The sequence below is a fragment of the Ixodes scapularis genome, unplaced genomic scaffold (assembly GCF_016920785.2).
Source record: "Ixodes scapularis isolate PalLabHiFi unplaced genomic scaffold, ASM1692078v2 PGA_scaffold13__105_contigs__length_92229423, whole genome shotgun sequence".
NCBI classification, from domain to species: Eukaryota; Metazoa; Arthropoda; class Arachnida; order Ixodida; family Ixodidae; genus Ixodes; species Ixodes scapularis.
This window is the reverse complement of record NW_024609839.1, coordinates 59,199,486-59,215,092: the sequence shown is the minus strand read 5'-3', so window position 1 is coordinate 59,215,092 and position 15,607 is coordinate 59,199,486. Positions and strand designations below refer to the sequence as shown.

The 15,607-nt window shown below is 45.4% G+C and overlaps 1 protein-coding gene across 1 annotated transcript in view; it reads right to left on the bottom strand.

Moving 5' to 3' along the window:
* Nucleotides 1-3,956: 3,956 nt before the first annotated feature.
* The window catches only part of LOC8028507 (alpha-N-acetylgalactosaminidase), a 45,763-nt gene continuing 34,112 nt past the window's right edge, over nucleotides 3,957-15,607 (bottom strand). The window contains exons 4-8 of the mRNA XM_029980884.3: nucleotides 14,123-14,297; nucleotides 12,622-12,716; nucleotides 9,396-9,557; nucleotides 5,871-6,068; nucleotides 3,957-4,929 (exon numbers count right to left, since the gene is read on the bottom strand). Coding sequence (XP_029836744.3) covers nucleotides 4,426-4,929; nucleotides 5,871-6,068; nucleotides 9,396-9,557; nucleotides 12,622-12,716; nucleotides 14,123-14,297 — 1,134 coding nt within the window. The 3' untranslated portion in view covers nucleotides 3,957-4,425. The remainder of the gene's footprint in view (nucleotides 4,930-5,870; nucleotides 6,069-9,395; nucleotides 9,558-12,621; nucleotides 12,717-14,122; nucleotides 14,298-15,607) is intronic.

Sequence of the window (15,607 nt, the reverse complement as noted above, 5' to 3'; positions counted from 1 at the left end):
GTTTTCATTCGCCCGAAAGTTTTATAGCATAGCATGTCCAACACACGCGCACAACTCTTTTTTCTTTTTTTGCGTCACGTTGTAAGAATGTTTTCACTAAAAACAAAATGTTTTCGGAATCAACACCCTATGTGGACCGTGGAAACTCGTGACGTGAGATATACCGTAAGTCACGTAAGCCTGTTTCACTCTCCGCGACTACGCGTTGAAGGTTTCTTCACTAAATAGGTGGTCATAAAAAATGGAGTCTTTTGTGTTTTATTACTTCTACAAATTAAAGATTTGCCTCACACAGCGCTGGGCTCTTGTAGAGCCAAAATGTTGTCTCTCGTATAAACGAGTCATATATAATCATCCATTGCGTTTTATTTCCTTTAGTTCTTATAAAAGACTGAGATCTCGTGTTTTCTTTGCTTGTTTAAGAATAAATCGAACCGTCGACTGGATGTCCCTTGTTTATGCAGCATTTTCGCTCATATTATACTTACCTGAACCCTCCCTGCAACGTCCCTCGAGCAAAGGCTGGCACTATTTTTTTTTTAAAATGTAACAATAATATATTTCGAGTTTAGTGCCGTACTTGCCCGTAACCGGGGAAAAAAAAAAAAGGATGAAGACTTGTGATCATTGGATCACGTACATCTAAATAGCTAGGCAAGCATACAAAAACAAAAGTAACATGTTCTTCAAACTAGCATCGGCAACCATGTTGACTACCTCAAAAACTCATCTATGATACCTTTTCTTTTCTTTCTTTTTTTTCATCTTCGTAGTACGAAACACATTCGCGTGTTGCTGGTAGGATGCACTGCCGCGGAGAGGGCACCCCCATTCCGTTCTCGCATCATTCCAGGGAATTCGATATTTTAATAATCTGACACGGAAAGAAAATGAGGGTGGGTAGGAGCCGAAAGCGCTCGGAGACATTGGAGCACCAAGCTCTGGTTTGAATGGCTTAGCTGCTTTTGTTTCTGCTCACTCTTCGAACATATTCGAACGCGCCCGAGTAGTGCGGCGGAGACAAAGGGCTGATAGCTTTGCCTCTACCCCCTAATTCTTCCAACCAGAGCTCTGTGTTCTGACGTCTTCTCCGCGCTCTCGTCTCCTTCTCTCCCTCAGTTTTACCCGTATTCATTTCGACTAGGAATGAACGCGCTGGGCCCCTTCCCATTCTTGAAATGGCTGAACCGTCCCATTTCATTCGTCTGACTTCTAAACGTGGAAACATTTCTCTGCGTTCCGTTGCCGGAAAATACAGCATAAAGCTGATGTTATCAAGCGCATAAACAACTGCGCAAGTAGGCAAAAAAACGCGTTCCCAAAGCGCTGATTCTACAATGCCGTGCGGACATAGTGTGAAGCGCTTGGTGACACTGCAGACATCGATCGCGCTATCGATGTTTGCAGTGTCAAAACACGTAAAAAACTCGCAACTGACGCAAAAAAAAAAAAAAAACATTTCCTTCGGAAACGCATTGTATACTCTCTACTTCTAGGAGATATATGATCGGCGTGTTTGTATAGCTCTTAAAAAAACGCCTAGTTCGAGCGTGGTACAAGAAGTATCATGACGTCTCCGACTACCTGCACAACAGCACCGCTATATATAGTACGCTGTTAGAAGCGACGCCTCGTATATGTCTACTTCGAATCTCAATTTCATCGCGGCAAAGACACAAAACCGCTAATAAAAATGCAATTGCTACGATGCTAGCACGAAAGACCAGATTCAAGCAACCTAAGGGCGGCCAGTGCCCCAGCGCCCTCTATCTGCCGGTCAAGTCACTACTCAGATGAAAATTTTACGTTCGGAATCTCGCGATTTCTAACCATAATCTAATCATTTTTTTTTTTCATTTGTTACCAAGCGACCACTAGAAGGTCTTCTTTGCTAACAGCTACATGTGCTCCTTATAATTCGTTAATTATCCGGACGTTAGGATGACTATGGTGCTGAGCGCATACCTTGTACAGCATACATATCAAACTACCGTTTTTTTATTATTTTTTTATGAATGACCTAAGATTATCCTTGGCACGGTCCCACGACGTCACGTGCAAGTCATATATAGAGCGCTGCTATCGTAGCGATTTTGTCTGTACTCAGAGAACTCTTTGTATACCGCGTACCTGATGTCTGAGCACGGTCTTTCTTCGCGATTCCAGTAAAAAAGATGGCACCTATTTATTAATTTATTTATTTATTTAGATACCCTCCAGGGCCAATCGGCATTCGGAAACACACTGAACATAACGGTAAAAGCGGTGCCGCAATTTCTGTTCGGCCCTTGTGACTTCTCTGGTTACATGATGTCGACGGTTGACGCAACTGAAGAGTTGTCCCGGTCACTCTGTCGTCACCATCGTATCACTCTGTCCTTACCGTCGTATCAGCGTGTTGCCCAGGTCGTTTTGAACGCAACCTATGCTACCTCGCGAACCAGACACTGTGCGTTCATCAACGTTCATCCGCATCGCGATCCTTCCATCGCTTCCCTGAAGTTCAATGCGGAACGCAAGTTCGTCTGCTTCTTTTTGCAGGGGTTGTGGTGACGTCAGAACCCCGAGCTTTCATTGGTTCTGAATGAAGGACAGTGGATAGACCTCAGCGCAAGGAGCCTTGAGGTCTACCCACTTTCCTTTATTCAGAACCAATGAAAGCTCGGCGTCTTTCTGACGTCACAACCTCTGCGAAAGAAGCAGACGAACTTTCGCTCCGCATAGACCCTTTTCAAGAGTCCGCGCCCATGCCTGTCCGCCATTGCTTGCTCACATACTCGAGCATGTATTGGACGCGAGGACTCCGTCAGTGTTCGGCGTGAACTCGGCTCACCTCGTATCAATAGCCAGTGTGACATCAGCGTTCGGCGATGACTCGGATCCAATCACGCGCTTCGTGGCAAGCAATGGCGACTGCCAATGTTGCTTGATGGACTTTTGAAAAGGGTCTATTACGTCTGAAAGCTCGTTTACGCCATGACATCGCCGCAGCTTTGAAACGTAGTGAATAAAAATCGGGCAGGCCATTTTGAGTTCAATGCTTGCCTGCTGAAACCCGAGCGTCGTGCGTTGAACTGGCACATGGAACGGCACAACTTGTTTTAGACCGCTATATCTGCCCGGTATGACATCACGGCATTGCGGTGGCGCTGCTATCGTCACTGCGCATGCGCAGACGCTTCATCTGGCGCAGAACCAGGTTTCTGCGCAAGCGCAGAGACCTGAGCACAGTGCCATACGAAGCGTTTTTCTTTTCTTTTTTTTTTGCACGAGACCTACGAATTAAGGACACAGATCCCCTCTATGCACCGGTGAAAATCGCCGCGATCGTCTCAATCCCAGCACGCCTACTCGATCCGCCGGCGGAGCGAAGTGCTATTTCATAATAAAGAAGCGAAAAATACTTCTCATGTAGATTTATATCAATTACTGGCGCTGTAAATGGCCTCCCGTGGTGATTTCGGAACCGTCAAATTCACAAACGCCTCGTAGGGGCATCTTCCAGCGCAGATAAACGAAATATGCTACCGCCGTTGCCGCTCAAAACTGCGGGAGACACTATTGAACCCGAGCTACGATCAACACCTGCGGGTCGAGCGACGGAAAACACATCCAGAGCAACTTTGGACGAGGGTAGGTTCAGAATGTAAGGTGCCAAGCTTTTACTCCCCAGTGAGATTAAGAAACACGGCAGTTTAAAGGCACAGACGGCGCGAAGACCCTGCGGACGCATGTGTTCCCAAAATAAGAAACGAAAATGTTCCCCATTTTTAGCCCTTCCACAGTATGAGGTTCTGTTGCTGTTCTTGATGTTTTAAATGAACAGTCATTACCCCGTTTCTTTTTAAGTGTTATTTCACTCGACCCGTGATATATTAGCTTTTCTGTCGCTCTAACCGAAGACACGTGGATGTCATGCACAAAACTGAAATGGAGACAGAAGTAGACGTTCAGTGTTTTGTGTAAATGAGGTGTTTAATGAAGTGACAGTCACGGTTACTGCGCTGTTAAGTCGAAAGCACACTGATGTGCCTTCTTAACACATCGAGAACCATGATTCCTTTAAATCATCTAAACAACGACATTGCCTCGATTAGTAATTCATGCGAAATCTCGCTCTGGCGATCTGCAGGACCTGTGCCCCAGCGAAACGACCAACATGATTCTTAAATATTCCTCTCCGTCGACAATTACAATGGCAACGGGTGCGACAAAAGCCTGGGCTAGCATAGATTACCTTCTATAATTAAAAGATAAAATATAGGCATCTCTCGAACTAACTCAAAAAGTGCTACTAACAAGCTACAAAAAATATGTCACGACAAGAAAAAATGGTCTCTGTAACGCATCAAAACAAACACATGTCTTGACCACAACGTGGCATATAAAGCGTCCTACGTTGTGGGCAATGGGAAATTAACCACGTCATTTGTCTCGCGCGTCTTCTCCCTTTGTTTCGCTAGATCGCCTCTGCCGGAAGCCCTGACTCCCAGTACGTATCAGGAAACCGGGCCTTTGGGCAGGATTGTCTTGCAGAACCTGACTCGGCTGCGGCAGCGCTTGAATCACTCCCAAATTTCCAACAGCCTGTCCCCCAGCTGGAGAAGCCTGTTGTTGGACATCGACGGGACCCAATGGCACCGCTGGAACGTTGAGGCCGATGGCCTCTGCCTTGACCATGGCGACGCCACTCGGATTCACCTTGACCACCAGGTAGTCCTCTGGACGGAAGACGCCCAGGAACTTGCTCTCAAAGAGATCGGTCACCCTGTAGCCGGGACCGTGTAGAAGGCCCACGCTCTTGAGTTGGATAGGAACGTCGATGGCACCACCCATGATGTTGCGGTTGAAGGCGACCAGGGCGAAAGAGAAGGCACTGTTGGCCACCAGGGGGGTGATGGGTCGCCTCCAGATTTCGACGCCGTTTTGCTGCAAGAACATGGACAGTCTTGTTTTGGGCAGAATAGACGTCGATGTGTTCGCGCGATATGTTGATACGTCGGCGAGTGAGTCTAGCTTGACACACAGAGGGCATGTGTTTACATTGCAAACAGCGATTCAGTGAGAGCAGTAGGATTAGTAATGTGAGGCCCTTAGTGTGAATCGCACTTTTGGGGGCACTGAAGCCAGAGGGAACGGAAATATAAAAGCTTATAACGTCTAAAAGGGAATTTACCCGGTGGATTTGGAGCGATCCACAAGCACTTCTTGCTCGTGCCTTTAGAGCGCCAAATGCTAGCGCGCAAGAAGATGTTAACAAAAAAGCCCGCCAAAATCGCCCTAAATCCACTAAGCGAATTCTCCCTAGTCTGAATCCGGTCACTGTTCGATCCTCCAGCATTCTCAGGTCATACTCATTTAAGCTGTAAATCGGTGAGCTAGAGCTGTTTCCGGAATTGGAAACATGCACTCTCCATCCCGGTTAATATTAAACATTTCTCAGTATTTTTGTTTTCTTAGAGTCACGCGTACGTCCTGCCTGCTATTTGCTTAACGGGTGGAGAACCAAACGCATTGTCGTCTTCACTTAAAAAAAATGCTATGCGTTTACTTTAACGCAGAGCACTTGAAGTGCCAAGGATAGGCATCTACGGTGAAGAAAGATTTTTTTACAGAGATTGAAGACTATCAGGCAACCCTGAGCATAATATGGACGTGACAACCGCTATGATCGATGTCACATTGCAACGTCCTTATGGTGAAACGTTTTGTTTTCTTCTTTTTTTAGCTTTGACATTTCCAGGCTTGCTTTCGTAGATTGGAGTCAATCCCTGTGATTGACTCATTAAGACTTACACATTCATTAGATGAAAGTGATTTAAAGGAAATGATGGAGAGGGCGTCAAGCTCCGAAGGAATTCCAAACTCACCGCTTGCACTTTCTGTCCCATCCTGCCGAGCGGATCCTGGTTGACGGCGATGATGTCCTTGTTGAGCAGGATCTGCTTGAACTCGGGACGCATGCGGCGGAGGTCGTTGGACATAAGTAGTGGTGCCGCCAGGATGGCCCACAGCGCCATCTGTGCTTTGCTCTGGTCGTAGCTCAAACCGAAGTTTCCGATGATGAGCTGCGTATCAAGACAGAGACGATGTGCCCGGGCACAGAGTCAAAACGAAAAATAATCTCCTTACTCGCATACCAAAAACAAAACAAAAACAAAAAATTGCTGTGCAACGGCATTGCCATAATTGGGAGTTGTAGTAGATCCTTTTTCTCCCCCACTGCGGTATCCGTAAAGAAAACGCCGCAGCTGCGCATTCGCGCCGCCAACCTTGTCTGCATAGTTCAGGGTCTTGTGGCGGATTACGGAGCGCTGTGCGGGTGCCTAGCGGGCTGCGGAAACAGTCTACTAAAACTCCCTAACGAAAACGCGCCACGTTCGGTGGTAAACGATAATTTCCCGAGTAAGGAACACAATTTAGTAAAGTAAGATTGGCCAAAAAAATGTGTATACTAATTGTAATTGGGCAGCACATTTCTAATTGGACTGTGTCAGTTAAGGCAACTATTTCACAAGTTAATTAGAGGATTTCAGGTAATTAATTCGCTAAATGTCACATTTAACCTGTAACGTGACGTTCATTGCGGTCGATAACGTTATCACGAAGGAAGTGTTTAATTATTTCAAGCGCCTTTTCTTCAACTACCTCTGTCGTTAGTGAACCACTCTGCACATAGATACAGGAAACATGACCAAAACGTCCTTCGCCCATGGAAGGATCACGCTGAAAGGGACGCGATGCAGCCAACTGTGCTTCTCGCGGGAAAACCTCCTGAGCACGATATTATCTCGATCAATCAACGTTTTCTACTAATCTGAGTACAGCGTATACGGCAGGTCATATCACACTAAAGACGGGCTCCGTGAAACTTACTTTATTGAAACGGATAATCCTGACTAGCCCACATGCTAATGAGAATTCCTAAAGCCGGCGCGAATTAATAACGCGGTGTACATAGAACTTTACGGGCCGTTGCAAAAACACAAGAGACAAAAGAGACAAGTTACTGACAAAAAAGTTCCCAATTTAGGCACAGTTGTACGGTTTCATGATATGTTCTTCCGTAAGTGCGCGAGTTCTACAGAATTGCAGAGCTCGGGTTCTCGGTTAATCCGAACACGCTTAATTCGAAGGTGAATCTGGTAAAGTCAATCTTTGGTCCTTAGATTAATTAGACGGTAATGAATGAGCGAAAGGTCTCCGGATGAGTTGTGTAGGCGAAGGTAATGGTCCACCAAGCTTTTATGAACGTCAATGTAAAGAGCTAAAGCAGCACTAAAAAAGACGAGAGACACACGGAACAGAGTACAATGTGCAGACTTTCAACATAATATATGTTTCTTTCGAAAGGGACGTGGACATAAAAAGAGAAGCAAACTGCTGTCACTGACATCCTAAGAAACGGAGAACGGGGAGAGTGTTAATATCGGCGGATAAGAACGACGAATAACAAATCGCAAGCAAGTGATCATAATAGTCCACGCACTGTGTTCCTTAGTCAATCGATGGCTATAAAGAGTTCGAAACATGAAAGATCCACACCCACCCCATTCGCATCAAAGACTTTGCGGCACACTCCCTTATAAAATTCACCTCGTCACCTCAAATAGTTAAAGATGCAGCGTGTGTCATTATCGTGTATATATATAAAAAAGGAACGCTTTTATTTTGTCGTGGTGACGGCCTACTATTTTTTATGACATTAAACGAAAGAATGCACTGTGATGTTCAGTCTACAACAATATAAAATATCCATTCGCCTCGACAGTATACGCGGCTTTGCTGAGCGCACGTAGGATATAGACACTTTATTTCTAGTGCGAGAACAGAACAAAGGTTAATTTATTTCCTCGCCCCGAGTATATTGGGCCTGGTCAAAGCGAATCGTTCAAAGCCGCCCGAAATTCCGTCCTCGATAGGGTCTTTCGTATTGTTGGAGACTGCACAAACTAGCTCAACCTATTGCCTTGTGGCTTTGTCTGAACATGACTGCTTTTGTTTCAATAATCTCGGGCTTGCCTTCTGAAACACGAGCCGAACTTTGCCGGTAAAAAAGAGCGTCTGTTGATTGAGTCTTCAACTGACAGAGCTTTAAGACTTGTTTAGAAGCCCATATTTGTCTGGGTACGTGAATGTACTGAACAAAAGGGCGGAATAGGCTTCCAGAGCGGAAGCGGCGTGCGTACGAATGGATTCTTGCAGCTGGCTGAAGTTTCATCTGGAGTCAACATTTATCCTATATGAAGCAATGTTTACGTGCAGGGGGAAGGAATTCGTCTGGGCTCGTGTCTGTGGCGTCGATGCCTTGTGATATGTTTTTAGCCAAGCGCCATAGGGCCATTCCTCACATTCTGAATAACGAGCGTGTTTGTAAAGTGTAAAGTACCAACACAAGATTTCAAACAACTTGAAAGCATTTGTGCTGCGGTACGATGTACCTTTGGTTGTTTTAAGTGCGTTAGCGTTTGCGAGCTCGTGACGCTGAATATCTGGCGTCGGCGTCGGCGTCGTGTCCAAGCAATGGCGCCCGCCAATGTTGCTTGATGGATTTTTGAAAAGGGTATATTGAACATTTATGGAGTAGCCGTAAATGTTTTAGAGACGCGAACTACTTCACAACGGCCGCAGCGAGCGGGCGTTAAGTGTTCGGTACAAGCTCCCACGGTTATTGACCGAACATGGAGAACGGCCGGTTTGTCGTCTGCTATCGGAATCGGGCGGTCACTCTTGTGACCTCTTAGAACTGGGCGCCTCTAAACCTCTTACAACGAGAGGACACACTGGCGCCATCTATTGGGTAGCAGTGTAAACTTGGCGGTCCGACGTATTTTCTATTTCTCTCGAGCTTTATCCTTTCTTTCTTGGCTCGAAAAACTTTTGTCACCGTTATAAACGAGCCATTCTTGTATGTATTACGCACATTTCACCTCGTAAATTCCGCAAAACCTTCGCTCTTGTGAAATGCAGTTCCAGGCGCACCGCATAGATGGCGCCAAAATGCCAATGTGTTTCCTTGTCCTAACAAATTTCAAGAGGTTTTAACAAGTCTCGGTCTCTCTCGGTCGTACTCAGTTTCAAAGGTGTGAACGGGCCTTTAAACCGCCCAATTCCCTGAAACGCACGGAAGGAACAGAATGGCGCCGCCCTGAGTGCACTTGGTGCGACAGTCTATAGACGTTCTGTTGTAAAACAAGTCGAGTCACGTGACCCCTTTATCCACCAACGAGAGGCTCTGACGTCACACCGCTACGGTAGCGCCGCTCTCGGCGCGGAGCGTACTCAGACGCACTATTTTACGCAATCCGGTTTCTGCCCACGCGCAGGGCGGTGTAGGCAAACGCGGACTAGTTTGTAAACAGCGTGTGGGCCTTATTAGAGAGGCGACGTCCTACCATGTCAGGGTCGTTCCAGCGGCCCGGAGCGGCAGCCTCCGCCAGCATGGTCTGGATGGAGGCGTAGAAGTCGATGGTGTGCTCCACGCTCACCCAGGTGTCTGCGATGTCCATGTAGTTCCTCCAGAGATTGCAGTGCTGGCCGATCTTCGGGTAGTTGGGCTGCGAGAAAGACGGAACTCGCGTTCTTCCGAGCTCACAGATCGCGAATGCACGCACTGGGGCGCCTTTGAGGCAGTAAACGGCTAGTAAAAACTTGGCTTCAGAAACCACTTTTGTTGGTTGTCTATGAATTGCGATAGCATTCGTCATGATTATCTCCTTTTCGTTACGAGGTCATGAACGACGTCAAGAACAGCGTCTAGGACCACGTCGAGGACGACGTTCTAGAGGACGACGTTAAGAACGACGTCTAGGATGATCCCAAGGACGACCTCTAGGCCGACTTTAAGGACAACCTCTAGGACATACAGCCCTAGAGGCAGATATAGAATCACGTGACGTCAATTTTTCCGCTAAATGTAGCGGGGAAACTGAATAATAATAATAATAATAATAATGTTTATTTCCACCATAAGATGATGGTCGCGGTCAGGAAAAAAAGCTATGAAGTACAGCTTCACGGGTTCCTCACCGCCTACAAGCAGTAGCAACAGAGTGAGGAAATAGTACAGTAATCAAAAGAGAAACACAAATGTACAAACAATTATGGCTATCACAACATTATAAGCACAACAGTTTAGATTATTACATTGTTAACATAACGGGTATGAAGGGCAAAACAAAATAAGCTTATAGTAATAAAAACAGAGCACGAACACTAGTAAATAGGGTATAACTACACTAATCATCAGTGAAAAAAGGGTGACCTGACTTCACTCAGCGATAACTTATCCAAATCAATACCTTTAGCTAAATACAGATTAATTGATTTAGGAACAGCGTATTTCAACGTTTGTGTGCCGTAGTTTGTTCTCGGTGTGACCACCTCCATTGGTTTGCAGGTCACGTGTCATCAAATTTCCCTCTAAATTTAGCGGGGCAATTGAATTGGTGTATAGGTTTTGTGACGTCAATTTTTCCGCTAAATATAGCGGGAAACTGGGCATTAGGAGGCCAGAAAAAGGGGGGGGGGGACGGGGTAGCTAAAGAATGCTATCCCGTTACAAGCTATATTAACAGTAACTGAGGGTTCGTAACTGCTGCAGTTTCCAACGCTTTACTAGACTCCTAAATGCGATGCCGTTTCTGAGCACAGCCTCCGCACTTTTGTGTTTGTCCCGTTTGTTACCAACGAAGAAGGCGGCATGTACGTACCTGTTAACCCTGGTTCTCACAGTTGTGTGTCGGTTGTGTCGAGAACGATCGAAGTGACAATAACGACAAACTCACCGGGAGAAGTGCTTGATATGTAACGTGGCTAAGAATGGAAGAAGCATATAGTTTCGTAAAGCCATCATCTGACACGGCTGTTCAGATGTCCCGGTAGTTGCAGTCGTTTTGGTTGCAGGAAACGCAACCGCGACACAAATGTGAGAATCCGCCTTGATATACTCACTTATAATATGCCCACAGGGGGCAATGCGTCCAGCGAGTGTGATACGACATATAAACTTCTGTACGGCAAACACGGTTACCGGGGGTCTTTTTACGGGTCGTAAGAGAGAAACATGCGAATTGCATTAAGGCCCGTTCACACTCTTGCGAACCAGTTAGACCGAGAGAGACCAAACCGGTTTTTAAGCCTCTTGCGATTTCTTAGGACCAGCTCCGCTGCATCGCATCTGGTCCTAAGAAGTCGCAAAAGGCTTAAAAACCGGTCTGGTCTCTCTCGGTCGAAGTCGGTCGCAAGAGTGTGAACGGGCCTTTAGTGTTACAGCAAAAGTCGGGGGATCGGTGGCCGAGTGGGTTAGCGCACACCAACTCGGAGCACGTGGAGCGAAAGCTCGCGCTGCAGGACCCAGGAATCCTTAGGAATCCTGGGCTTAATCTTCACCCCAGCCCGTTTTGATCTGGATGAGCGTCGTACCGGCGTGCGGTCGTGTGCGACTACTACGTGATGCACGTTAAAGACCCCATCTGGCAGTTGTACTGCACTGGCTAAATTTCTCATGTACTGCTGACGTACAAGATGCCCATTAAGACTAACATCCGGCTATATAAACATACACATATTATTATTACAGAAAAAGTCGCAACTTGGTCGCGAGGGGTTAACAGTTAGACAAAAAAAAATGCCTGAATTGGTTTTTAATGGGATAGAAGGCGTCAGTGCACATCCAAGTAAACTCTTCCTAGAAATTTCACAACTGTTCGTTAACAGAAAACAAAAAAAAACGTTTACGCTGTACAGGACCGTGCAAAATGCAATCGCATTTCAACAACAATCTGTGCAGCGATTTTTTCTCTGTGTATGTCTTGAAGAAAGGGAGCTACATATATGTCGGTGCCATCTATTGGGCAGGAGATCGAACTATAGGGGGCGCTTTATCGAGCTTGTTGTCCCCACAGCCCAGTGTTTGCTAACACAGCATAACATTTGAACCTCGCCAGCACGGTCTGGGCACGAGCGCCTCGCTCTGATCAGCGCTTTGGTAGCACGGAGATCGGCCTTCGAATCGACATCTTCAATTTTTTGGATCAAAAGCAGACAAGAAAATTCGGTTTGTTGTCCCAACAGCCGAAGCTTACCGCTAGAGGCGTGACTGTTCGATCTCCTCCTCAATAGGTTAAAGCGTCATGCTTCAAGGCACCCAACAATTATTCGCGAATATGAGTTTGAGCTAAAAAAAGTATATATATTAAGATACTGAAGTATTATTAATACTGATTTAATGGTTTCCTATGACCTTCGGCAAGCTTTTAATTGGAACAAGGTTTTTTTTTTGTTTGTTAACTTAAAAGCTCATTATGCTACGCTAATTAGGGAGTTAGTTATTTGAAACGCTGCGGACCTCAGTAATTTGGCCCTTCGGCAATGAGTAATATAGCACCGATCGATTTTCTTGCAGTTTTCACGGGAAACGAATGACCGATGTTCGGTGAATCGTCCGGGTTCTTCTATTTCAGTATTATTCGGCGTATGGCCCAAAGAAATAAAGTTAAGAAAAAGGCTCATTATATTTTCTTTTCATCAGAAATAGATGCAGCGGATACCGGAAGTTCTGCGTATAATTATCCTTCATAATTGTAACGCTTAAAAACTGAAAGGAAGAAATCGTCTTACGGTGATTCCGTTGAACACTTCGTATGCTGGCCAGCTGCATGAATATACCATCGGTCGTCCGGTCCTGTTGATTGCCTGCCCGAATTCACTGTAGACTGCATGAAAAAAAAAAAAAACAGTGATTGAGGTGATGTAAAAAAAAATGTAGCAATTCTTTTTTTTTTTTTTATGTATGCAAAGGTTTTGAACGAACTCAATGTTTATAGAGTCGGGAGCATGTTTTTGAGTACTTTTCATTCACTTCTTTTCTCAAGAAAACAAAAAAGAGCATTGATTAGGTTCATATTTCTCATTCATTTCAAAATTCTCCTTTTTTCTAAGTAACGAAAATCGGGTTAGATAATTAGTTCAGTTGATGTAATACAGTGAACAGTCCTGACTCTTCAGTCAGTAATCTACTACGTCGTGTCTAACGGATTTCGAGTTTCAGAAATGGCAACATTGTTTTCGCTTGTTTTCGCCTGACAACATTGTGCTCTATATATGCTGCAGCGCCTGCGGCGTTGTCAAAACGGTGCCGGTCGACAGATGACACGGCCGCTGTGTAGATTCCTGTCATCCTGACTGCTCTTGCTAAAATTGAAACGAGGGAAGCTTTGAAATAGGTCGCAGTGCCTGAAGGATGGAACACTAGTCTGCCGGCCAGATTAACAACATTCAATATTTCTTGTTTTTGTTCTAAAATTACCAGCGACTTTTCTCTTCCAAGTCCTGCAACGCCCGAATGCAGTATTTATGAAGCGATCATTTAGATTTGTTTTTGAAGACATTATTATTAAGCAGGATCGTTTCAGAAAGCAAAGAACACATGAAATATATTGCCCTTGTCTCGCCTTCGTCTTGCCTGCGTCTTATTGTTTCGGTGTTCCAAGAACACTTCGCTTATTCGTTTCCCCGCTAAGTCTAGCGTGTAGATTGTCGTCACGTGGCCTGACGTCACGCGTCCTCGTAAGACCTGACGTCATATAACGTCGTGCTAAAAAGCGTGACGACACCACAATTTCACGCCGTGACGTCATGCTATGTTGTGACGTCAACCTGACGTCACTCTACGCATTCACGTGACACGGTGCCAGGTCGTGGTGTCACGTAAGAAAACGACGTCACGTGACGTCAATTTCTTCGCTAAATGATAAATTTATCGCTAAATTGCACAAACGGACCGACGAAGAATTTTTTGTTTAATTAGTAGTTTCGTTAAGCGGGGGTCACACTGCTTATACATATCATACAAAAGACAGTCTGCATAGATATTCGAACACGAGTCACCGCGAGGTTCGTGCTTCGAATGCCGCATGGCAATGAGTTTGAAGAGGAAAAGTTTCAAGCGGCATTCGATCACCACGAATATTGCGGTTAGTCGTCTTTGCAGACTGTCGTTTGTATGATGTATAGTATGAACAGAGTAACCCCCGCTTTAAAAAGCATTCTACGTATTAATAAGTCGACTTGTTTTGTTGTCGTTGTTTTTGTTTTTCTTTTCTTTTCTTTTCTTGCTTACCTCTCTCGAAGTCCCGGAAGTCGAGGTTGCATCCGTCCATTTTCACCATGTCCACGTCCCAGTCCGCGAACGTCTGGGCGTCAATGTACAGGTGGCTGTAACTGCCCGGGTAACCGGCGCACGTGTTGGTGCCCACGTCTCCGTAGATGCCGAGCTTGAGCCCCCTGGCGTGCATCTGAAGAAGCGAAGAAGTCACGTCGTCGGCAAACTCACGGAAATGAGCCGAGAGCAGTGCAGGCGAGCTGATGGGTGTCTACCAGAATGCAAGTTAAGACTACAGCGGCGAGAAAACCTAACGGTCTCGAACGTGGAAGGGGGCAGAAAGAACAACGCTGCCTTCCATACTTCAACCCGAGACAAATATGAAACTCGTTGACTACCTCGCCTGTGTTTCTACTTTTTCAACGTTGTCTGTCTTTTTTTCTTAATTTCTAATCTGTCCCTTTTGCTTCTGGAACCTTCCGTTCCCATTTACCCAGTCTAGATTAAATTTCCACTAAGAACACATCGTCACGGACAATTTGTTTAAGTATAGAGTGAATGATTTTATTTTGAACAAGTCTATCGAAAAAAATCTGTGAAAGGTACACTAATGCGGTCTGCGCAGGTGAGTTATATGGCCAGGGGGACATGTTATGGAGGGGTATTTGTCACGATAAACCGAGTAATTAACTAATATTTGTTCATTACCTTTTTAATCTGTGAAAATACACCAATGGTTCCAATCAAAAACTTGCTGAGCGACATCGAAAACCGCTAAATAACTATAGTTTAGAAAGATTTTAAGTACACGAAAAGTGCGGGACTGCGCACAAGTTACCATTCGTGCAGGCTTTCCACAAGTTTCGAAATTGTCGAAACTTTTCAACTTTTGTCGTTTTCGATCATGCTCAAAAAGTTTATAATTGGAACCATATGTTTAATTTCACTAATTAAAGCGTTATTTAACAAGTTTTCGTTAATTACCTCATTTATCGTGAATATTAGCCCCCCGCAATACGTCCCCTTTTCCATATAACTCATCTGCACAAACCTCACTAACGTACCTCCAAGGACTTCAAAAAATATGTTCTTACTAAAATAAATCACCATGTGCATAATAGACCGATGTGCTTCCGTCCCTCGTCACAAAGGCTGCTGAGCCGAAGCCCTCCCTCAAGCGATGCGGCAAACAAAAATACCGTTCAAACCGTATCAAATATACCATCTACTTGACCGGGCTTCTCCAACCGGTAGCAATACAAAAACAAATGTGCGGTATCAACGACAACCAAGGTTCCTCGACGTGCAGAAAGTGGATTTTACTCTAACCGCGGACAAATCTCAGTGTTGTCCGCTTTACTGGGACTAGACGTTTAAGCCGAGGTCAGACTGATAATCCCCGAGCCCCACTAGAGCGACAAGCAGAAACACCCGTCACGGAACAAGCCTCAAGCAGTGTACGTTTTTGTTTGTCGCTCTCGTGGGACTCGGGCATTGTGCATC